This window comes from Eurytemora carolleeae, unplaced genomic scaffold (genome assembly GCF_000591075.1).
Source record: "Eurytemora carolleeae unplaced genomic scaffold, Eaff_2.0 scaffold39, whole genome shotgun sequence".
Taxonomy (NCBI): domain Eukaryota; kingdom Metazoa; phylum Arthropoda; class Copepoda; order Calanoida; family Temoridae; genus Eurytemora; species Eurytemora carolleeae.
In genome coordinates, this window is record NW_019396056.1 from 392,177 (window position 1) to 418,522 (window position 26,346).

A 26,346-nucleotide genomic window follows, 5' to 3' on the forward strand; every position below is an offset into this window, starting at 1 on the left:
ATTTAAAAATTGACCGAAAATGCGCCTGCGCCAAAACGTGAATTTGTCACCTATCCTTTATTACTCTGTACCCAGGGGCCAAAGGAATTGAGAATTTGCCACAAACTCTGAATTGCCCTATATCTTTGCAACCAAATTTCGGACACCTTTGATATTTCAAACTATGAATTCTGTTAGATCAAATAGTCTAAGTTTGAAATATCAAAAGGTTTACAACATCAGGTTGCAAAGATATAAAATTTGAGTTTGTGACAAAAACTCAACTTTTTAACATATTTTATTTTTCTAAAATTTACGGTTTGGTCAGCTAAGTAACATACGTATATGCAAACACAGTTTCGACACATACTTTTTATATTTCGCAACATTCGTTTTTACGTCATGATTGCGTAGAAAATGAAATGACTTCATGATTCTTAATTCTAATGATTCACGATCAGACAGATATAAGAGCTTGGATTTTTCAAATCCTCTCGGCGATTTAATTTCTTCCGATATGAAGGTATCCACCATGTATGTATTGTCCCAGATACCATGTATGTATTGTCCCAGATACCATGTATGTATTTATTGTCCCAGATACCATGTATGTATTGTCCCAGATACCATGTATGTATTGTCACCATGTATGTATTGTCCCAGATACCATGTATGTATTGTCCCAGATACCATACGCAAGTTTTTCTGTGCAAATTAAACAACGCGTAAACTAAGCGTAAAAAGAGTGAAATGCATTTTGTAATTTTTGCCTTGCAAAAACTTCTCAAAGTTAATGAGATTCAAAGCTCAAAGGGACTGGAAGCGTAATTTCAAGTGACTGTGATCATTCCACAATGGTACCTGCAGCAACCTTTAAATGACCAATTATGTGGATTATGGAAGATATTGTCATTTTTCTTGGCTTAAAAATATATATTTCTAATAATTTCTATATGTTTTCCTGTAGTAGAAATGCGCATGATCAGATGAATTTTACGGATACCGTTGTGAACTAAATGCGTGATTGTATGTAAAAACAAATAAATTATGTTAAAAAAAGTAAATGCAAATGCATAGTAAAGCAGAACATTTAACGAATTGTTAAAGATATATTCTACTTAAAAGCAAATTAAACATACATATTTTATCCAAGTAAGTCTGCAGGTGCACACCACGGGTGGAGATTAAGAGATTTAATGGAGATTGTTTTCACATGATTAAGAAAATACCATATGTTAGTAGAATTTTAGTAACGCTGCGTGATTGCATGTCAACTCTGTTTATACCGAGGATGCAGAGGATTACTATATATACTATATATATCAACTAGTTATAATTTATTAGACTAAATAAATAAATAAAAATATTAAAATATGTTATGGTAGACAAAGCTTTATTAATTATTTGATATAAATGAATGTATTAATTTGTAATTCTTAACGGATATGTTCTAACTAAATGAAATTAATCCTATTCAATAAATTATTTTTTTTGGTAATTTTATCATAAAACTGAAATGGCTAAATGACTAGGAAACAAAATGTTCGTATAAAATTGTTCTGAACTAATTTATAAAACATAAATATAAACAGACTGTTGGATATTTCATATTTTTTGTTTGTTAATATTTACTATACGATTTAACAAGTTAGATTTTATTTATAACAAACTAGATTTAAATATGCAGATATATTAGTTTCACTTCTTTAAAAGATTCCTAATACAGAATGGAATCAAACACTGGAGAAAAAAATAGAGCAAATTCAATTTCTAGATGAATTCTTCGTTGTATTTCTGTATATTATACAAAGTTTCTTTTTGCACTTTTTATGCGTTTAGAGACGCATTTTATAGTCTTTAATCCAGTGCTTTCCTTGGGCGATCTTGTCCTTTAATTTTAATAGCATATCATGATGCATTGTTGTTTCCTCTTCTCCAGTTTCAGGAACTAGGTTCAACACGTTCTCCACCACTTCGTCTATACTGTGAACAGGCTCTTCTTGATCAACAAAGTTTGCTCCACCAAGGACGGTTTTATCTACAGGCAGTAATGATCCTTCTGTTGTACTAAAATCGTCCTTAGTTATAATGAATATGGAAACTGTGGAATCCTCATTTGTCTACAATGATCAAATCATTTAATCTAAACAATACATTTTAAAAATATTGGTATCTTTATATTATTAATTTTAAAAGATGATTAAATGAGTTTGATATAGTTCCTTGTTTGAATCTGTAAGGACTACACCGAGCAAACTACTGTTTAAACTGAAAGAAAGAGAACATGTTTGTAAAAAATACTTTTATTAAGTAAGCCTTAACTTTGCTAATCTACAGAGTGCAAGTCTAGTAAAATGTGCCTAGCAACCAACATAAAATATGCATATCATTCGTGCAAAGGATTTGCCGCAAACTCAAATTGTCTAATCCCTTTTGCTTCAAAACCAGATTTTTTGCATAGATTTAGGAGTTAAAATATCAGAGTTTGTGGCAGAGGCTCAAATCATTTAACTGTTTTATTTTTCTAAAATTTAAACGGTTCTGTTTTGTTAACTTAAAACTTAAACGGTTCTGTTTTGTTATAAATTTTGATGGAAATTTGTTTTAAGCACACAAAATTTTGTTTAAGCTAAACGAACTGTGATATTTTACAAACAAACAAATATTTTTACGCACTTTCTTTAATTATAATTCGTATTTGCCAATATTCATTCACTAAACATATATAAGAATTTGTTATGCTTGGTTACGCACGACGCACTTGTAAATACGTGTGTAACATGTCTATAAACAATATACGCAAATAAATTCCACTAGTCTAGAAATGTTTGCTGTGGGAATATTCCTAACTTAAAACTCGCAGAAAAAAATATTGTTTTGTTATTTTGTAATTCGTTGTTATGACTATTTAGGTGATGTTTATACATGTGCTCCCATTTATCTAAATATTCAGCTATAATCTACACATCTAAAATTCAGTTACTTTTAATTCTCAATCCTATCCCTGGTTTCATTCATCGTGGGTTCAGCTAGTGCAATGCTTATATAGTTACTAGGTTCTGTGCTAGTATCTGCAGGTTCGTCACCAACTTTCTCAACGGGTTCAGTAGTATCCTCATATTCATCGTCGGGACCATCATAGTAGTTCTCACTTACATCTACCAAAATGAGTTGTTCGTATATTTTAAGAAATTGAGTGTATTTTAAGATAAATTCTATTATAAAATTTTTTAACCATTTTATAACGTTTTTATCAAAAGATGATATTTTTAATGATTATTAAACATGATTTCCGACCATTTTCGAGCTATGAGCTAGGTAAATTGAAAGAGGTAATATATAGGCTTTCTATTAATTGTAGGCGTTGATCGCGACCAATCTGGGTTATCGTAATTTTCAGTTTCGTTTCGTTTGCTTAATATGAACTGTCTAAAATTTGATTTTAATACCATATCACAAATATATGAATTTTTGTATAACTCGGACACAGTTTTATATAAATTTCTCGAGACAGAGATATCTGATGAGCTAATATTGGTCGTGATCAACTCGTAAAATTCATAGGCTTTAGCTATACCCCCTATCATTTTACCTTAACAGTCCCTTTAATAACTCCTAATGACCTGTAAAATTCGACCCATATGATTATTTTTTTCAGTATTGACATTTAAATTGTGCTTTTAAGAAGAATAGTCCCAAAAATAGGAAAACGGCATTTTTATACGAGTATCTATATATGGTAAAGCAGGAGCAAAACTAAGATACTTAATTATTTGTTGAGGCTGTACACCAAATAATTCATTCTCTTCGTAAATCTTTTAACTAGATTTTTGTACAGTTAAATTTTTACTATGCCATCATGATCATATGATGGCAAAATATTTTGTCTGCTGATCTAAAATTCCTCGTGAATGTGCATGTTGATATTCAGTAAAGTCCTTTTGATCTATACATTTTAAAATTTGCACAGATGGATATTATTTTACTAAATAGTCCCTAGGAACAAAAATCACAAAATTTCACCCTGGTAGAAATAATAAAGTTTATTTAATAATTTATTTCAAAACACGGTTAAAATGTTACCTATTGAGTTACCATCACTCTCTGACTCTTCCTCTGCAACCACCGCAGAAATTATCATAGTTTCAAACCCGTTCTCATAATCATCATAGGTTTCTGTGTCAACAGTTAAAAATAGTGTTCATAGTTTTATTCTATAATTTAATAATTGATATAATCCTTATTATTTTTCTTAGAAAATCTCACCAATTTGATGAAGACCACTCGAATTATCAACATCATATTCTGTTGTTGTTTCACCCTTCTCCCCTGAATTCATTCCTGGTTCGGGTTCACTGAGACTAGACCCAGTTTCACTGGTCTCAGTAGAATGGTTTGTAACCTAATGAATGTTTTCCTTAAGTATACATGAATGTTTTCAAGATAAAATGCCCGTTACACAGTTAGGGATGTTAACGTTTTCATTTTTTTTGAAAAACGATCGGGTTTTTTCGTTTTCCTATCGTTTTTTGTTTCGTTTTCCGATCGTTTTAAAAACTATTTTTTTAAAAAAGTTTTTAAAAAGATTGTTTTTAAAATGATCGGAAAACGAAACAAAAAACGATAGGAAAACGAAAAAAACGATTGTTTAATAATCGTTTTAAAAAACGATTAAGAACCCTTTACACAGTTAAATTATAGCATGAATTACTAGACAAATGAATTATCAAGGATTAATATTCAGGATTGAACAAGATGCACGGCTAACTCACCTTCTCCTCTCCTATTTCTAGGGACAGGTTTACATCTGAATATCCGGAAAATGTATGCGGATACAAGTACTCCAGGGAGGAGAGAGTACATCCTTCCATAAGGTTAATAACTCCAAAACCTACAAATATACAATTTGTTTAATGAATTGAAAGAAAGTTGTAATTTTTGATCAATCATCATATTTTTTCGATCGTTTCATTTTAATTATTTTATTCCAAATTCTATTATTGTTTATTACCTCTATTATGATTTTTTACCTAGTAGTGAGGTCGGAGTTGTACTGTTGGGGCACATAAGAACTACAGGCACCTGTATAAAAGAACCGTTTTAGAACAAGAAACTTATTCATTAAAATAGAAAACATTCAGAAATTACCAATAAAAAGAATCACGTAATGAAAATTGATAAAAAAGTATTAACAGTGTCCGAATTTAATGAATTTAAGCCGCGTCTAAAATCCCCCAAAAACCGGTTTCAATTGAGCGCCGGCTTAAATCTTGAAAAATTCAATACAAAGGAATTGAGTCTTTGCCACAAACTCGGATTTTTAAAACCCAATTTCTTTAAACCCAAATGTCGTAGACCGTAGATATTTCAAACTATGAATTCTGGTGGATCAAACAATTTAAGTTTGAAATATGATTATGCATCATTTGGTTGTTGATTTATAGGTATTATAAAATTGGGATTTGTGGCAAAAACTCAATTCCTTTAAGTGGAACCAACAAAATTTGAGCCGCGGTTTAAATTCTTTAAATTCGGCCTCAGGACAACGAGAAATAAAGAAAAAAAATATGAAAAACTCTATAGAAAAGAAAACTGTAAGAAATATATAAAATTTAGCCTGATAAAACAAGGAGTAAAAACGTGTTTATACCTGTGAAGACAGGGCGGCAAAAACCCATGAACCATTGTAGAGCCGGTTAAAGGGCTGCACTAAACCATGCGTTACTTTGCTCTGACACATGGCCCCGTCTCCCTGAATTAATAAATGATATAATATAAGAAATGAAACCATGAATGACGTGAGGAAAAAACGGATTACCTCTACGTTAAATAATTGAACAACGCATGTTTGGTGTTTTGAAGATTGAAGAAGAGGTTTAAATCCACAGAAGAAATTTTGACCGTCCTACGCAGCTAATATTTTCAATTTTTAGTAAAAATCAGAGTTAGAATTAAGGTAACAACTTAATCTTCAAATTAAGCACTGAGAAAACATTTAGTTATTCCTTCTGAAAAGTTTGACAGTCTTGAAAATCTTCTTTACTGAGCTCCAAGTGATATTCTCCACCCCGACCTGTAGAAAACATAGTTTATTGCATGATCAAGTACACCAGTTTAACCAGTTTAAGTTACGGTAAAAAATCAGAATGAAAAAGGCGTAGGAAAAGGTTGTACAAAGAGAACATAAAAAATATTGAATCTATTTAACAGGAAAAGGTTAAAGTCCAAACCGACAAGAAGGTATTCGGTATTTATATCTGCAGTCACACTATATCCACCGCGGACCTAAAACAAAATACATTTCTTTAAGTAGATAATGTAAATTTTTGAAAATATGTAAAATTTATATTTACATTCAGGGGGAACATACCTTGAGTGGTAAATTATGTACCCTGTATAACTGGAGGTCGTTTGAAGAATCCTGTATTGGAACTGATATATGTACGTACATGTCCTTTAAACCATTCAATTTTATCACAAATCTTATAACTTTCAACAATTTCTTCCGAAATTTTTTAACCAAAAGCCATTTAGCATAGAACTTATTTTGATCATGAATGGATTTCCTCAAAATCTTTGCTGAAATATATAGAGGTTGGAAGAACGGAGTAGTATGGCCATAGAGATTCCGTTGGAGGATAGAGAAGAGAAAATCCAGATGGAAGCTGAGGTTGGATCCTCTCTATATGTGTTCTAAATATTGCATATTGTTAAGATGGGAGGAGATAAAACAATGGAAACCAGGGGTAAACCCGCTTCATGTGAGGGATGGGAAGGGACTGGAATCTTAACAGTTAAAATTATCATATTAAAAACATCACTAATTAAAATTTCAAAAGTAAGATTAAGAAGTAATACTTTTTGTTTTTAAATTATTATTTACTGGGTTCAAACAAACAGACAAGACATTTTTATAAATATTATCAATGTTGACACTGGAGAAAATTGATGTTGGCAGGTTGAGAAACTTTTCGTTCTCCTGTAAATAGTTTGCAATTGCATGCCAAGAATCTAGATTCGAGATCATTTCATCTGTTGCTTTTCTTAATAGATTTTACTGATATATGGTAATAGATGATATAATTGCAAGTTTAAAGTCTCAGTACTATTTAGTGTGATATGTCTAATATCCGCACTTCAAAAAATTACTCAAGGACCTAATATCTCAGCTCTAACTTAAATCTTTGATATTTAAAACTATGTATTCTGCTAGATCAAAAAGTTTAAGTTTGAAACACCATAGGTTTACACCACCATCAGGTTGCGAAACTATAGGAGTCAGCAATATAGAGTTAGAGATGTGTTCATTTGTTTTGAAAAATAATGTAAGGTGTTAAGCTGGTGGGATACAGGTCACATTTAATTAAAATCAAGATATATGGAAATTTGAACTACTTTCCATGTGTACTTTCGACCACACTAAACTTTTTGTACCAAGACAAACTTCTTCTCGTTATTCATTTATTTTAATCTCAAAGTGAGAGTTTTCACAAAAGAAAACCATGAATCACTCATGTCCAAAACCCTTGACAAGTACAGTAGAACGATATCAACTATGAAGTCAAATCAAAAAGAATTGAACAAGAAAAAATTAGACCAAAAAGCTTCCAAAAATGAAATTTAATTGGTACAAAATAAAAATCCCCAATCAGCAAGGACAAGTCTTTTATAGGGTTCTCGTATTAAATATTTCTTCACTTTAGAATGCTTCTAACCTTAGTAGGGTGGCAGGGACTAGTGCAGGAGGTAACCGTCCTCCTGCTAGAGTCAGTATAATCCGTTCTAACTCAGCAAGATAAACTTCACATTCACTTAGTTGTGAACTTAGTTCCTGAATATCTTTTCAACTAACTTTTATATATGGTCAGTGGTCACGTTTGGAGAAAAATTAAATTTTTGAAGTTTTTCGGTGAAGGTGATTTGATAACAATCTTTTAAACTTTTCAACTTAATAGTAAGATTGATATACAACATAAAAATAGAAGTTCTAGAAGTGTGGTTTGTAGTTTATGTTTTTGAGTGAAAATTTTTAGATTTTATAGTTTGTTAGTTCGGATTGGATATTATTCCTGAAGCACAATGGTAGTTTTATCCATTAAATTTTCTCCTGGAGATTTAACCAGCCCATTTCTCTCCATACCTTCAAGTTTAGCCTCTAGAAAACGAAAAAAAGCTAGTTAGTGGGAATATTTCAAACCAGAGCGGTACTTCAAAAATTGATAGTTAAACATTTTTCCAAATGAACATCCCTAAACTATACTTTCTCCTAAGGCATTTTTCAATAATTACTGGCTGCAGCACACTTTGATAAGAAAAGGAAAACCAACAAGTATAAAAGGATCTTGATTGTGTGTAGCTGATATTGATTTATGTATATTCCCCCCCCCCCTTTATTTTCCTCTCCCTCCTAAACAGAACTTGAGGAAAATAAGATTAGGGTCGAATTATTATGAGAACTCTGCCCCCCACCCTCCCATAGTAGATATGCACACAGTTTTCCAGGTTTGGTTAGGTTAAGAAAGATATACAGGGTGAGTCAAAAAAAAGTGTGATTTGCGGCGCCTGGTGCAAAATTGTACCTTTTTTTGTGCAACTCTCCTGTTTTTTCCATTTTTTTTTGAAAATTTGTAATTTTTTTTTGGTACACGCTGTTCAGTTTAAACCTTAAGAACCATTGAAAAACAATTTTTTTCGTAAAAATTATACCAGAACTGAAAATTGCGAATTTTCTAATTACAATTTTGCAAATTTTTTGAGATTCTGTGATTCAATCTTTTAAAAATTTTAGATTTTAGAAACAATTTATTTACACATTTTTGTTTTTCTGAACTTTTGATTTTGAAAGAAAAAAGGTTCGCGGATTATTTTTTGGGCCATTGGAGTACCAAAAAAAAATACAAATTTTCAAAAAATATTAAAAAACACCATACAGAAGAGTTGCACAAAAAAGTTACACTTTTGCACCAGCCGCCTCATATATTGACTCACCCTGTATATGTTTTGGAAAATAAAGTGTGGTAAGTCCAAACAACATGAATATTTTAGCAGGACAAAAATGTTACTCAAACTTTCTGATAAAAAGTCTTGCGGTATCCTACCTAATCATGTATACTTCAAAGGGTATAAAAACTAGTCTTAACCCTATTCCTGCTGTAGTTTTTTTTACAAAACTCAAAAAGTATTGGTCTGAAGCTGTTGAAATTTTCTGACTTTTCCTACATACCCAAAGCCCTCCCTTTTGGCCTAAAACCGGGCTTTAATACTAACTGCCTGAGTCCTCAGGCACACTGCCTGAATGACTGCTTTTTCCTGTAACAAACTAAATCTTTGTTTTGACCCAATTCCACTTGTCAGATTTTGATAAAATTTAGCTTTTTGGAAAGCCTTTGACATAAGGAAACGAATTGCATTAGTTTTGCGAAAAAAAATTGCAGATTTTTTGCAAACAACCTGTCAAAGGAAATTTGCACATTTTTCGTTTTTCTTGATTAAAAATCAGGTTATTTAAAATGGCATGGTCAAGGGCTTTTCAAAAATGTATAATTTTTCATTTTTTGGACAAATTTTTTTTCGCAAACATTTTTACTATATAACTGGATTTTGGGATAAAAAATTCAATTTTTGCAAATTTGCAGATTCTAAAAGTAGAGCACAAGAACTTTCCAATGATGTATCATTTGTCATTTTTGGACATCAAACATGGGATTTAGGGGGGGGGGTCAACTTGACCCCCCCCCCAGCATATCCTGGTTTTCCAGTACCCCAGCAGAGATAGGGTTAAAATAAAGAGTGACATTTATAAACATAGTCTTTAAACCTTTATCTGAAAAATGGGTGTATACTTGATACTGTATATAGTACTGTTTATAAGTCAAGGTTTAACATGCAATGAAAAAACTTATAGTGATACATTTAAGAATACAGATTAAATTGTAATTACATTCCTTAATTTTACCACCTACCTTCCCCCCATCCCTGCACGGTGGGGTAATTTAGGGGGTTAGGGGGGGGGGTTGACTGGTTTTTCTCACAAGTCACAATACATTCTCTTAAAATTCATATTTTTTTGCTTCATGATGGGAATGGACAAAATGAATATATTCTGATAATCTTTTCATTTACAAACATTGTATAAAAATTGTAGCTTACATTGTTAAATAATGATTTCAATTTATAATTACTTTTCCAGTTCATATATTTTTACTTAAATAATCCTTTAATCCCCGAAATTTTGCGTTCATTTAAAGGGTATAGTGTACATATGGTTACGTAGAGAAGACGTAAAGATTGCGAAAAAAAAACAAACTTTATAGCACTTTTTACACAAAATTACAACGGATTCAGGTTAATCTATATATATAAATGGATTCTAAGAATCATTATTAAAGGAAATGGGGCGTCGCAAGCGCGCCCAAGTATTTTTATCGCATCTGATTTATGTTTATAATACCCATTTCAAGAGTTTTCATGGAAATTACTAGTTTTCCGTTATATTTTAGAACTTCAACTCATAATTAGTACGACTTAGAAACTTCTCTAAAAATTGCTAAAGCAACCGAACCTAATTTGACTTAAATAAAAGGTTTAAGGTGTAAACTCAATATTGCAGACCCCCTCTCCCCCCCCTCCCCCACCTCCTCACTCCACCTTTTCACTCTTATTGCAATGATAATATGAGAAAGCTTTCACTTAAAAGTGGGAGTCCAGTGGATGAAAATGGAAGATTTATAGATTAAAGATTCAACCAATTGTAAGTTTTCTAACAAAACCTTCTTTCATTTCCGTCTGTAACTTTTTCCAAGGATGGTACTCATGCTTATGTTGTTTACAACAGAGTGTCCCAAAAACATATAATTAAATGACAACTTTTAAATGTTACATTATCCACAGGGCCTTTTTTCATAAACAGAGAAAACAGTAAAGATTTGAATACTCCTCGAAAATGAACCACTTTTTGTTGGTAAAAAGTTGCCCAAATTTTTTAGAGTTACAAAATTAAATTAAAGTTTTCGAATTGTTGAAATATTTAATAACTTTTTTAGCCACTAAAAGCTAGACCACATACTAAAAGGCTTTCAAGGCGAAAACACTTTTGTCATTCATTTAATTTATATCGGTAATGAAATAAGAATTTTAAACCTGGATATTGTATCTTCGTTGGCTTTTCAGAGCTACGTGTAATTCAGATTTATTTAGATATTCACATTTTTGGAGAAAATTATTTTTGAAAAAAACTCTTCGGGGAAAAATATTTCATTTAAAAACTTAAATTCCTTTCTTCGTTGATAAGCATTAAACATTTTTAGACAGATTAATTGTTAGTTTAATTCGTTATTTTATACAGAAATAAAATAAAAATAGAAATAGAATATGATTTTAAAGATTTTTAATTACCCAAAATTACAACAAAAAAAAAAGTTCTTTGCTTTAATTAAAACTTCAAATAAATTATTTCTTATATTTGAACTAATGAAGCATTATATATGCATATTTTTATTCCTTTAAAAAAAGTAAAAAATAAAGATTACCTAGATTTGATGTCATGCCTTCTACTTTTACAACTTTTACATCGGTATCTGATATTCTTGTTTCAAGCTTATTTGTCGCTCTTAAAAGAAAATATATCTTAAATATATTGGTTGGAACATGGTTGGAACACAACAATTTTATGATTATTATTTCCCAAACTGCTTCAACATTCAATCTCCCTATCCTATATTAGTAAATAACCTGTTCTGTTCGTTGACAAGGTTTCCGACATCTTTGTTAAGTCTACGTTCAATGTCCTCAAGATCACTTTTTACCTGTAAAAGATTTTTTCTTTTCAGTAAAATGCATTAATTGTTAAAGTTGTCGAATATTGATCCCAGCTCATTTAACATATAGATAAATATTATATGGATGAATGTATATCGTATAAAGATACAAACATGATAATTATAATAACTACTCAATTCATAATTTTCGAACAATGATGAAAAATTTTTAACACTTATGTCATCATAGATCTGAAGCAGTGGTTTATGAACGAAACCCTTATAATTTTAGTAAAAATTTTATTGCTACGGCTATGATTTGAGGATGTAAATATTAATGACTAATGAGTATATATTAACCTTCTCAACGTTGTCTGTATACGCTACCCCAAAGAGTAACTGAAGAAGGCCAGGGCCTCCAAACTGACGTTTAACTCTCTTTTTACCATACATTCTATCCTTCTCTCCTCCTCTCTTCCCTCCTCTATTCCTGGCTTCTAATCCCGTCCAAGTTGTTTTCTTCTTCTCTCTTCCTTCCCCCTGTTGTTGCCTAAATGAAAAAGATATATTTAAAAAAGGTTGACAGAAATTAAATTAAAATTGATATTAATACTACTTTGATGGCGACTGAAATAAAAAACTTTATACAAGGAAGAAAAATAAATCTTAGTATGTTACGTGGTCTAATATATTGAATTTCTTATAGTACAATCTGATAATTATTTTTAATTAGAAGTACATATTTAAAATAACTAAAAGGTCGAAAAAATGCAGTTCACAAGTTCTTTGATACATTTGCTCGGTTTTACCTGACTACTCTGTTATCCCCAAGACTCTTTATATCCTCAACCTTTGCCTTCATACTATCTGCCCTTCTCAAAAGACTCTAAAACACGCAGAAAAAATATGACCTTTATATGATTGATTATAACATTAATCAATACTTACAGTTGTAAAACCAAAAAACATAATTATGAGCCTAACTGTCAAATGTACATTATTTTGAAGATTGGTATTTCCTCTTCATTAAATTGTATTTTTTTTAAAAGACCCTCGACCCTAGAAAATGCAATATTGATTTCTTGCTTAATATGCGATCGATGATCATTGATTTATGTTTGATGTAATTTATATTTGATCTGCACTTTCAACACCCTGAACTGATCAAATAGGAAAAGACATAAACACAACAAATTAATTCCATTAATGAAGAAAATTCTTTTTATACGCAAAGAACAATTTGAACACAGACTGCATGAAGGCTCGTATGATATAAACGAAAACACCGTTCTGAGAATATAATTTGAGTTAGGTGTAAATAATTGTTTACGTTCATGCTGCTTAGGTTTAGAAACCGATAATTAACTACACGCATGCTTCACGGGTCCTAGATCAAATCAATAGGTTAGAAAATATGCATGTGTGTAGAATTGAGATGTCCGGTAGGGTATTACGATTCAATTTCATTATTTACTACTTTCTAGGATTTCAATCTTCTATTTTATCCTTCTCTCAATATATCTACATATCTTAACTAAATACATGCTCCAGGTTTATCTTGAATTTTTTTCTGACCGTCTGAAAGCATCTTTTACAGCACTGTGGTAAGCGTTTATATTGATGCAATGTTGACGACTCTCATTTTAGCTTTGGGGTTTAACAAGCTTTTATTCAGAAGAGACCAATAAACATGAAACATTTATATTATTGTTTTTTGACATGCACTTGGATGTTGAATGTACTAGAATATGAAGATTTTTAAAAGGAGGTATTAAACCCTGAAATCTTTGGATTGATTTCAATAGCAGCTGCACATGGCATATAGAGAAACAAATCTAGATTAACAAAAAATAATGAGATGTGTAATTCATATCCAATCTTCAATAATAATTCAATTTAATTTTAACAAACAATAATATTAAAACATATTATTCTTAAGGTTGTGAGTGATGAAACCCAAGCCATCGAAATTATTTTGCAAAACTAGGTATAGTTTTGTCTTGTGAGCATTTAGAACCAATCCATGTTGTTCTAGCGAGCCAGTTGGACTGACGGACTTAAAGGGACTGTAAGCGTAAATTATAATGACTCTCTCGATCCATGCAAAATTGGTAATGCACAATTCACAACGGTTCCCTTGAAAACCTTGACCCGATCAATAATGTGTAAAATACTGTCGTTTTTCCAGGTTTAAAATTAAGTGTTTAATTCCGATAATTCCTATATGTTGAATAGTAGAAATGCGATTAAGTCACTTTTATTGAGAAATCACAATAAAAATAATCTTTTTTCAAAATTGTAAATATTGCAATCCAATCAGTTAAAGCTTTTATTAAGGATACCATTGAATTTACGCTTACAGTCCTTTTAAGATGAATGCAGCTTCTATTTGTTTTCATGTAATTTGTCTATGCCGAATAAAAGCTTGCTAGAAAGCAAACATAAAATAAAAAGTCATTTCTAAAGAAATCTTCGATTAAGTTTCCAGACTTATCCTGATCCGAACTATCGATACTTTTAAGATATTTTTGTCGTATTAAATACCTTGGAAACTTTCTCCCAGTGTTCCTTGACTCGTAGAAAAATTGATTCTCTAGAGATTTCGAGAGCATCGTCTATATTTCTTTCTGTGTTTATCTTAAATCCAATTTTCTCAGCAGACTCACTAAAATATTTGAACTATCAAAACGGACTGAACAAATCTACTAGGAGCATTTTATATAGACTATAGAAATGTTTTTATTCTTATGTTAAAATAATAAATGTATGAATATGCAAATTTGTATGCGGCAGTTTCATTTAAATGTATTTTTAAATCAAAAGTTCGGTTTTAGGTTGCGGAAGTACAGTGTGCATAATCATTAAGTTAATATGTTTAATGAATATCATATATATATAATATATACAGGGTGAGTCAAAAAAAGTGTGATTTGCGGCGCCTGATGCAAAATTGTACCTTTTTTGTGCAACTCTCCTGTATTGTGTTTTTTCAATATTTTTTGAAAATTTTTATTTTTTTGGTACTTCAATGGCCCAAAAAAAATCCGCGAACCTTTTTTTCTCTCAAAATCAAAAGTTCAGAAAAACAAAAATGTGTAAATAAATTGTTTCTATTGAAATCTAAAATTTTTAAAAGATTGAATCACAGAATCTCAGAAAATTTGCAAAATTGTAATAAGAAAATTCTCATTTTTCAGAACTAGTTCTGATATAATTTTTACGGAAAATTTTTTTTAAAATGGTTTGTAAGGTTTTAACTGAACAGCGTATATTTGATACTTTAGAATATACTAAAAAGAAAGGAACTAGAGAATTTAAATAACTTTTCCTAAAAAATTAGACCAGAACTAAAAATTGCGAATTTTCTTTTTACAATTTTGCGAATTTTCTTTGATTCTTTGGTTCAATCTTTTTAAATTTTAGATTTCGATAGAAATAATTTCTATACACATTTTTGCTTTTCTGAACTTTTGATTTTGAGAGAAAAAAGGTTCGCGGATTTTTTTATGGGCCATTGGAGTACCAAAAAAAATTTACAAATTTTCAAAAAAATATTGAAAAAACCATACAGGAGAGTTGCACAAAAAAAGGTACAATTTTGCACCAGGCGTCTCAAATCACACTTTTTTTTTGACTCACTTTGTATATATATATGTTTGTTTCAAATCAGAATGGACCAGATACTCGACAGTGACGTACAACGATGATAGCAAAGCTTAACGTAAAGAAGAGAACCTCTGTTAAAAAAAAGAAATTAGAAAGAAGAGACTATATTAAGTTTTTGCCGGAAAGGGTGATCTCGTTTATAGGCAAGTTGTTAAAGAATTTTTAATCCTCATTAACGGATAACTATTAGGTTAGTTTGTAACCAAATTTGAAATCAGCTATTTACATTTTTAATTTTTATAAATTTCATTTTCAAGTGAAACTTCAAACCTAATTTATAATTATAAGTTCTATCTGGTTTCCCATTACAATTTATGTAAACTTGGTCACGGGGTTTCAGTGGTTAAAACTTCTGTGCTCAATTGGACTAATCTACAAAGCCTTGATCTCAAAATCCACTGCAAGTTTTAAAATGACTGTTATCCCTGTCATAAGATCTGACCACGGAATATTTGTCCACGAGATATTGTTGAAAATAGAAAAACAAAAAACGAAATTTTGACCTGAGATCCTCTGGTGGGAAGGTTGGTGTGAGCTGTAGAACATCCTGTTGAAAGTTGTCAAGAATATGCTCGAACTCCTGGAAGTTTGTCTCTATGCTGAACGTAAGATCCCATTTATTATGTATAGAGTTCACTGCACCTGCATATATTTACATATTTACAAATACATGCTTCAACGGTTCAACAAGATTTACCAGTGGGGAATTATTTCATCAATTATTTCAATTATATTTGTGAAATTAGAAACTGAATTTGTTGGCTGTCAATTTTCTGTCTTCTTAAATATTTTAAAACATATATATTTGACAGAAAGTACAATAAAATGCTTTATATTCCACAAATTGTACCGGTTTCAAACTTCAGTAAATTATATAAAGGTTGAGTACAAATCAGAACGCTTTGAAGTATTGCTAATGGTTTTAATAATTATAAATTTGCTGTCCTATCTGTCTAACCTGTACTACAATTCCTACAATTACCTAAATTTTCGAAAAATACCGGCCAATCAACTCCCGCCAGGACAACAGAAAAATTTAGCTGTAATAGAATGTTCAACCATATTACTCTCATCCTAGATTGTGAAAATATTAGCTGCAGCTACATCTTCACCCGCTTCGTAAATAGTAAAGAGAGTTAACTCTTCAAATATCAAAATAAATTTTTCAAGAAGAGGTGGAAGAGGTGAAAATATTTACAAAGGAACTGAGTTTTTGTCACAAACTCAAATCGTCTAATCCCTATATCTTCACAATCCGATGATGTAAATCCTTGATATTTCAAACTTAGATTATTTAATCTAACAGAATTCATAGCTTGAATTATCAAAGGTCTACGGCATTGGGTAGCAAAGATATAGAGATTAGAAAAGTAGATTTTGTGACAAAAACTCAGTTCCTTTTCCATTTTTTTTGCAATTCCATGAATTTAATAATGTCTCTGGTTTGTGCTTTCCCTTTTAATCATTAAAATTCCAACTCACTCTACTAAACTCTGAAAAGATCTGAGGAGTGCAAAATCATTCTTTGCAATCTCACCTAATACTCAGAATTCAACTCAAGGAGGAGAGGAGGGAAAGTAAAAAATAAGAAACGATTCAAATAATTAAAAAGAAGGAATGAACGAGGGATTGTAAATTAATGAAGAGGGGATTTACTAGGTACAATTCGTGATCAAATATTAATGGATAGCGGGACATTTTAAAGAAAAACAATTTATATAGGTTCACCTTTCATAGAAGAACCTTTCAAAGTAAAAGAAAGAAATTGAGTCTTTGCCACAAACTCTTATTTTCTAATCACTATATCTTTGGAACCAAATGTTGCAGACCTTAGATATTTCAAACTATGAATTTTGTTGGATCTAATAATCTGAGTTTGAAATATCAAAGGTTTACAACATCGAGTTCTAAAGATATTGAGGTTTAAATATTTGATTTTGTTCCAAAGACTCAATTCCTTTCAAAGAAGACATTTCATAGACCGGACATTTTATAGACAGGACTCTAATAGAAGGGACATGAAATTTTTACAGACAAATTGCTTATGCTGTTGAGTAAATCTTCGCAATCATTTCTGCAACAATGGTCGTTGATTATTTATCATTTATATTCAAATATAGAAAAAATCAGTTAAAATGAACAATAAATAAAATAACAAAGGACCAAGGTGTTCTTGCCCCAAGCTAAAATTATCTAATCCTTATATCTTTGCAGCTGATGGTGTACATCTTTGATATCTGAAACTTTGGCCATTTGATCTAACACAATTCATGGTTTGATATATCTAATGTCTATAACATTGGATTGCAAAGATATAGGGAATAGAAAATTTGACTTAAAAGGTTTATTATTAACGTATTTCGATGTAACCTTCTATGGAAAAAGTGTAAAATTTAATCTATGATTCTAATTATATTTTTTATTTACCTTAAAGGCTCCATAACTACTCAACCCTTTTTGTAGAATCTTGGAGAGATTTATGAAGCTCTTTCATCAGACCCGACGCATCTTGACGCTCTCGTGCGTAAACTAACAATAAACTGTCTGGAAGTGTTTTTATGGTTTAACCGTTATTTTTATTATCATAATAAACGTCACTCTGTCGAACAATTATGTGGGAGATGATATTTCTCCAGATAGTTGTAAAGCAGTGAATCAATGAATATCTGACGAGGTTTAATTTACAGATAATACAGATAGGACAAGTTTATCTTGTTAAATTTAAGTTTAATTGGGAATTGGGATACTGTCAAAAAGTTTTTTTTGGCATAAGTCATTAACAACGACTGATTATCAAGTCCTTGCTGTTCTCACAAGTTCTATCAAAACCTAGACATAGATTCAGCCTGCTCATAAACAGTCTCATCAATTTTTAAGACAGGGTTGACTTTAAAGTGTCGCAACGCCCTAAGCTTAGATTTTACCGCTCTAACTCACTTATGCGTTTCTGTAGCCCTTTAAATGTACATTTTAGCACTGTAAAACACTTGTTGTTAGCTTTGGTTTTTTAGAAGTAATTGGCAAAATTCTCAACAATTTAAGCTTAAGAGCATGAGACTATTAAATCGCAGTGAGCTCACATGTCATCTTTGTTTCAATATAACAAATACATTTTCAGGGACGTCGTTGATGGGTAAGAGGGCTTTAGTTTTTGTTACTTCTTTTTAATATGAAGGTATTAAAAGGTATTATGTAAGTAGGTAAATAAGGTAATAGGTATTATGTGTTTTATTATCTACAAACAATCCTCTTAATGCACATTTTATTGTTTGAAGAGTTAAAATAATATGTTCACAGGATTGTCATACATAGCAATTTGGTAAAAGTTTCTATATTCTTGCAGACATGTGCATACAAATATATTATGTAAACGACAAAAAAAAATTGAGAAATATAGTCACCAAATGTGAAGACAGTCTCGACTCTTTAAATTGTCACAACACCTTGGCCTTTGGTTTTACCTCACCAACTTACTTTTACTTTTTTGTAGCTCTAGACATATTAATTTTTTAAAAGCAATGCGCTTGTTTCTAGCTTAAGTTTCAAAGAAGTAATTTGCCAAATACTGCTCGATTTATGCGTGAGAGCACGCATATCTTGGTTTGCAGTGGGTATAGGTTTTGGTTTAGATATGTTATATATAAAAGTTTTATAGTGAAACGTCCTATAAAGTAATCATCGTGCTATAAAGTTAAATTAGCTGTACATTATAGCATGTGTGCATTGGTTCCCGGATTTTCTCTAAAAAATTAGGATATTTCCAAAATATATTTTTTTCAATTGAAATGAAAATAAAATTGAAATCCTATTTTGACTTCTACTATGTTTCAAGGCTTATTTGATTTAAAAGAGCCATTGAAATAAGACAAGTACACAAACGTTTCATAAAATGACATATAACAATATTTTGGCACGACGTTCTATAAAGTTTTTGGACTTAAATTTTCTCTATATCTCGAAGGTTTTTAGATTATTTTTTGTCTAAAAGGCTTGAACCTTATCGATAAGGAGAACATTTCTGTCCAAAATAACAGTATCATAAATATAAGTTATTCAAATAAAAAAATACGAATCTTCCACGCTCACTAAAACACGCAAGAAAAAGACCGATATTTTCATATTACGACTCTGCAAGAGTGAAGTGTAAGTGTAATATTCAATTTATGAAAATGAATGTTTAGGCGTCAAAGTTAATATATCTAAATCAATTTTGTTAATTTCTATTTTGTTTCACTGTCTCGTGTTGCTGGTATGTTAACTCCCGTAAGATTCGACGCGTACTAAACATTCAGTACTTTCCCCGCGGGGTATTCGAGTAGACAACAAACGCACACACTCACACACCATAAAGTAATTCCACCTGTTCGTTAAAAGGTTAATCAATTGCTTTTGGTTTTACTTCCCCAGCTTATTTATACTTTTTTGCAGCCCTATACATATACATTAAAGTTCAAGATTAGCTTTAGTTTTTAAGGAGAAGTTGGCAAATTTCTCAACTATGTTTGCAATTTTTGGATCACTGTGTCCGGCGCTGGTTTTTAAGAATTCGTCTTTCCAAAATATATCCGGTTGACATACATTCAAGGGCATATACAAGGGGGGCAAGGGGTGTAGTGCCCCCTTGACCTGTAAAGGGGGTGCTTAGCCCCCCCTCAAAAATCAGAGCTATCACACTTTTAAATCTGAATCTGAAGAGTGAAGAACATAAAAAAATTAGCTTCCTATTTTTTCTGCTAGTTTTGTTTGAAGGAGAGATAAAGTAGTACTTGCAAGGTAACTGGACTGTATGTGTATTGTGTACCTTTAAAGTATTCAATAAGCCAAATGTTTTAAATTTACAGTTCTAGGGGGGGGGGGGGGGGGGCAAAAAACATTTTTTGCGCTTCGCACAAATTTCGCCCCTTAGATTTATTTCTGTCTTCGCCCTTGCATACATTCCCAACTGTAAACACTGAAATTCCTAAATTTTACTCTCACCAAGACACCACACATTAACCTTCTAGATTTGGTGTACCGTCCCTGTATTTTGTATGTGTACTGTATAGCTTGTCGGTGTGGGTCTTGTACTAACTAACTGAAAATATACCCGTGTTTATGTTTGTATAATATTTATTGTTAAAATAGATAGATGTTCTGGAGTAACCAAAGAGCTCCCCTGGTGCCCTGTAGCTTAATTAGATATATCTGCAGAAAGTGTGAAGTTTAACCGATATCATCATTATATATATTTTTCATAGTTTTATTTCATAACTTGGAGACAGGGGGTCTCCTCAGTCACCCCCCCCCCCTGTCTCCATAGGTTCCCCAACCCCACTTCATCAAGATGTGCTCGTTTTTTCTGTTCTGCAAAATAAAGGAATCTATCTCTTGAAAAAAAATAAAACCAATTATAATTTGATTCTTATTACAAATATGATGATGCCAACAAACTAATTTCATCCTGAACCCAACTTAACTCGATTATATTCATTTACTTTTAGATAAATAACAAGTTGGATACATTTCACGTTTTGTGTTAAATACCAATTAAGTTGTCAAGAGTTAGATCACATTTTAATTAATTTCAGTTGGAACCTTGTCTCTGGTAGCAAACCAATCACTCCTGAATCTCAAACTATAAGATTAGATAAAGGAACTGAGTTCTTGCAACAAACTCTACATAAACCCTACATCTCTGAACTTGTAAACCTTTAATATTTCAAATTAAGACTTTTTTAACAAATAGAATACATAGCTTAAAATATTAAAGGTCTACAACATCGGGTTACATAGATATGGGATTAAAACATTTAACTTAGTTTCTTTCGAGGCCAATATAGTTCCTAACACAATTCACATACTTTTATTTTACTTTGATTTTTGCAAAAAAAGGTATTTTTTTTGTGATAAAATGATAATTTTCAAGTGCTTTTGACACGGAAACTTTGCCAAAAGGTTTATATACAAATTAAATCTGTATGTGAAACAAATTTTGTTGAAAGTAGCAAAATATAACGATTCCAAACAATTCTGATAGTGTAATGAGATGAAACAAGATTTCAAAGGAAACACTTAATGTTCAAATCAACCAAGGTCAATAATTTACTGAATGAAGCAAACAAAAGAAAAAAAAGCCGAAAACCCGAATCTATAACTAATCTTGTCTACAACCTCCAATATTGTCTACTCATATCCCACATAACGTGGATACTGGATGTATTATTCAATATATTCTATACTATAATTTATATTAAATTCTAAGGTTGCTAGGCTAATACAAACTTATTTTGTATTTCAGCCATATGTCAAACCAAATACGACTAAAGGTATGACATTATTCAATAAATTAATTAAATACAGATTGATTATAAAGAAATCGTGACCGACTTTAATCTAGGAAATTTTTAAGTGTAGGTAATGGGAAAAAGGAGTTTGCATAAGGAAACACAGAATGCTCTTAAAAAAATACTTTGTATCAATTCTTAAAAATATTATTGATAATTTATTAAATTTAATACGGAGAGAGCATAATTAAAAATGATTTCCATATGTGCGCTGGTTTACTTGTCTACCTACACTCTACACTCTACATATGTACAGTCTATTTTTTAGCTGGGGTTCTTATATTATTATACTTATTGAACTTGTTTAATGGTATTTCTTCATCCGCCAAATCTACAAGGCCTACCTTGTATATTACTGGCGTAGGCCTCGTCTACATGATGCTTAGTCTACCTGGTCTACAGATCTACTTGGTCTACATGATGCTTAGTCTACCTGGTCTACCGATCTACTTGGTCTACATCTTTGTTTATCTGGTTCAGCAGATCACCTGCTCTAAATAGTTTTTACTTTTAAAGAAAATTTCAGAAAAAATTCTCCAGATTATTATTGTAATTGTAAACACGTAAGTATAATAAATTTCCTCTTAGCTCGACATTGAACTTACAACAGATGTTCTTAGCTTCGTATGTCACGGTCGAAGAATTCAAAGGTTTTTAATAGTTTCACAATATAATTGTATCAATTAGAAAATCATCTTCAGCATCCGACATATGTGACATTGACATATTAGATACTAATCATCCATAGAATCATATCTTATCATCATGTTAAAAAATTCTTTCTTTATCTCATCCAATCTATTCCGTTAACTCAGTCTAATTAATAAATGATTTTTTACCTATCCTTTTCCCGAACATATCACCGAGTACTTAATTTAGTTCTGATTTCATTCATGATATGAAGATAGTTCATCTCATCTAGCTTAGTTCGATATTTTTACTTATTATTCTCGTTTAAACTATCAAATATTGTATTATCTAGCTTCATATATACTTATTTTTAGTTTTTATTCCTAATATCTGTAGTATACTCTATTTTCCACAATGTTGCTGATGTATTTACGCAATATTTGAAAATTATTTGTGATAAAAAAACTAAACGATTCAGGGTTATCCAACAGTTTAACTGAGTATAAACTAAACCGTAATTCCCAGCGTCATTTTTCTTTTAAAAGAAACAGCCATTTATCATATTACAACAGCAAACATACCTAAGCTCACTTCCAGTCTCAGACAATACTCTAAATGTCAAATGGACACAAATATTGTGCCTGCAGTCAGATCAAGGTTGAGCTCCGGAAAGAAACCTGTCATTTTCTAAATCATCCTGGACTTATTTAAATTTTGCCCAATGTGAGCAGAAAGAAGATATCAGTGTTGTGCAGTGATCTATAAAAAGATTGTAACAAATGGTTAAAAGATACAGTTCTGTTATTTCAGCCCCCCCCCCTCCCCCTCCCCGTAGTCCCATGCCAAGTTTAGCCTGCCTTATCTACCCTTTCTTTATTCTACACTACTATTATTATAATTACCTTGTTTAAAGATGAAGCGCATGGAAATAATTATATGTTTAAGATGAGAAACCATAGATTACACAATAATAGAAACGTGCACGTTCTCACAGTTAAAAGATAAACATGATGACAGCATTTATAATCCAGAATTAAAATACTTTTTGCTCCAGGGTAAAAACATTGCAATTCATTATATATTTGTAAATGAAAGAAAAAATATCATGGAAAAAAAGATATCTTCTGATGATATTGGAGGGAGATATTGGAAATATCATGGAAAAAAAGATTAAATTTCGAAAATTTAGATAAATTGATAATTGAACAAAGTTAATAAAATACTGAAAACCCCTTTAATATTTAAAGATATCATTTTAATAGAACAAATAAAAAAAAAAACTATATCACAGAAATAAAAGCCATCTCTACCACAAAAAGTGTCCCTAATTAGTGTTGTATCTCTAAAGCCTGTAAAGTCATGCAAACGTGCTAGCTGTAGATAAGATTCAGAGCATGAGAAGTCAGTTATGCAATCATGCATGATTCACGCGAACATCCAGAGTTTGCCAAACATATATTTTTGTATATAAATATATATATATAAATAAGTATATATTTTTANGGGGGGGTAACATAAAATAATAACGAAAATAACAACGAATTTATGTAAAAGCAAAGAAACGTTGAGAAATATTTAAGGTTGAAAATGGCATCCTGTTGAAAACTCAATAAAAATATATCACAAGGATTAATTTAGAAGGTGATTAAACAAAAATGCCAGGTTGGCTAAATTTGACAAATAAATTATATAAGAAACATATCTCTCTAGGGTAGATTGATCAAGGAGGATGTATTAAGTTGGACTGTAGGTTTACTCCTACTTTTCTTACAATCCCTAAACCCAGCCCATCCGGCCCTGGTTCCAGAAATCTGGATCATTTATTTCCTGCAGTACACTTTGTTTACTCTGAGAACAAGGAATGCCAAGACATTTTTTTTATATAAATGTTTGTTTATGTTAAATAATTTTTCAGAGTTTTCCGCAAAGGTTTGATGTAAACAATGCTGAATAAAACGAGTTTTTCATGAAAAACATAAAATACTGAAGTGTTTATGTTTATCAGAACTTTCTATGATTCTACTGGTAGCAATGCTGGTGCTTTTGATAGCAGTGGTGATTCTACTGGTAGCAATGCTGGTGCTTTTGATAGCAGTGGTGATTATACTGTTAGCAATGCTGGTGCTTTTGATAGCAGTGGTGATTATACTGGTACCAGTCCTGATGCTCCTGATATCAATGCTAATTGCTGTTGTTTCTGGTAGCTGTCATGATGCTTCTTGACAGCAGTGCTGATGCTTCTGGTAGCATTACAAGGTCTTCTTGTAGCATTTCTAGTATTTCTGGTAGCAGTCCTGGTGCTTCTGGTAGCAGTCTTAGTGCTTCTGGTAGCAGTCCTGGAGCTTCTGGTAGCAGTCTGAGTGCTTCTGGTAGCAGTCCTGGAGCTTTTGGTAGCAGTCCTGATGCTTCTGGCAGCAGTCCTGATATTTATGGTAGTTGTCCTAATTTTTCTAGAAGCAGTTCTATTGCTTCTAACAGAAGTCCTGATGCTTCTGGTAGCAGTCCTGATGCTTCTGGTAGCTGTCTTGACGATTCTGGTAGCTGTCAGAACGCCTCTGGTAGCCGTCCTGACACTTCTTGCGGCAGTCCTGATGCTTCTGGTAGAAATCTTGAGGCTACTGGTCTTTCCTGTGCCAGATCAGTCAGTGAGTTTTTAAAGATAAAAACTGGTTTTTTTAAACTCCATTATTTGGATCTCCAGCAAGATGAAGATTTTCAGAATGTCGAAAAACTTTAGACAATTACTTATTCGATACTTGGTTAACCATGAAATCGGCAAGTATCCCCTTAATTTGACTCCAGTATGATCATGATTGTGGACCATCTTTTATTAAATTTTCCCAATTTAAAAAAACAACATTTTTCTTTTGCGCTTCGCGCATCATTTCTAATAGAATTTCTAACTATTTTCTCGTTTTCAACTTACAGAAATACAGTCATTCTTAATTTATCCTCTCAAAAAACTGGATATATGATCGTATACATATACCATTGACAACCCAAGAAGAATAATAAGAAATATAATAAGGATTTTATCGGACTATTAGGACTTTTTAAGACTAACAGACGCTAAGAAATACGTGAAACAAAAAAAATTTGACGCTTCGCGCACATGTTGAATTCATTTACACATGTTGTTCATTTTAAAATTGTTGGAAGTATTTTTTAATCACAAGCCATGAATATTATAAGAATTTGGTATATTATTTAGAGCACAGAGCCAACCCTTTTAAATTTTTAAATAAAAATACTGTTTTTTACTTCTATTCCGGAAAACAGCGCTTTCTTTTTAAAAAATTTTTCGACAGGGGGGCTAGACCCCCCCCCCCAAAAAAAAACCAGCCCCTAAAAATCAAATTTTGCCCCCTCCCTCAAAAAAGTGCTAGTTGCTCCACTGCACTGCATGGTGCTATATCCAAGTTTGAAAGTCATCGGTCAACTTTTTAGTTGCCTAGGCACTGCCTGAAAATCATCCCTAAAAATGTTGAATTTAAAACTTTTGAGGGCTTTTATAAAATTAAGGGTGAAAATCTACACATTTTTAGAAATTAGATAAACAGTGTTTAATTATAGAGATATTTTCTACATCTATAATGACATATTTACATTTAAAAACAGTATCAGTATACCCTAATATTCAGAAGCTCCGGATAGGGTAAAGCTTTTTTGCCTGGGACTGTCTTTTCTTCCTCTTTGAGCAGTCCTAATGCTTTTGATAGCAGTGGTGATTCTACTGGTAGCAGTCCTGATGCTTTATAGCCGTGGTGATTCTACTGGTAGCAGTCCTGATGCTTTATAGCCGTGGTGATTCTACAGGTAGCAGTCCTGGTGCTTTTGATAGCAGTGGTAATTCTACTGGTAGCAGTCCTAATGCTTTTGATAGCAGTGGTGATTCTACTGGTAGCAGTCCTGGTGCTTTTGATAGCAGTGGTGATTCTACTGGTAGCAGTCCTGATGCTTTTGATAGCAGTGGTGATTCTACTGGTAGCAGT

At 31.7% G+C, this 26,346-nt stretch overlaps 2 protein-coding genes across 3 annotated transcripts in view; one reads left to right on the forward strand and one right to left on the reverse strand.

Moving 5' to 3' along the window:
- Window positions 1–1,301: 1,301 nt before the first annotated feature.
- LOC111707463 (uncharacterized) lies at window positions 1,302–17,916 on the reverse strand. Of its 2 annotated transcripts, none has more exons than XM_023480577.1 (23): window positions 17,829–17,916; window positions 16,384–16,475; window positions 15,905–16,043; window positions 14,280–14,400; window positions 12,545–12,621; window positions 12,096–12,285; window positions 11,710–11,783; window positions 11,508–11,587; window positions 8,049–8,134; window positions 7,695–7,810; window positions 6,546–6,672; window positions 6,350–6,433; window positions 6,210–6,264; window positions 5,985–6,052; window positions 5,798–5,884; window positions 5,630–5,731; window positions 5,010–5,061; window positions 4,752–4,870; window positions 4,246–4,381; window positions 4,063–4,155; window positions 2,984–3,137; window positions 2,202–2,247; window positions 1,302–2,099 (listed from the first exon to the last, which is right to left on the reverse strand). In XM_023480577.1, exons 1-23 carry the CDS (start codon window positions 17,840–17,842, stop codon window positions 1,815–1,817), a joined length of 2,397 nt encoding a protein of 798 aa, XP_023336345.1. In that variant the 5' UTR covers window positions 17,843–17,916; the 3' UTR covers window positions 1,302–1,814. The 2 variants fall into 2 exon arrangements, with proteins under 2 accessions (XP_023336345.1, XP_023336352.1); XM_023480584.1 differs by having other exon boundaries at window positions 2,057–2,099; window positions 2,963–3,137.
- Window positions 17,917–24,348: 6,432 nt separating this feature from the next.
- LOC111707167 (probable GH family 25 lysozyme 3) overlaps window positions 24,349–26,346 on the forward strand; it is a 2,614-nt gene continuing 616 nt past the window's right edge. Inside the window, exons 1-3 of the mRNA XM_023480221.1 lie at window positions 24,349–24,505; window positions 24,559–24,999; window positions 26,114–26,338. Coding sequence (XP_023335989.1) covers window positions 24,349–24,505; window positions 24,559–24,999; window positions 26,114–26,338 — 823 coding nt within the window. The remainder of the gene's footprint in view (window positions 24,506–24,558; window positions 25,000–26,113; window positions 26,339–26,346) is intronic.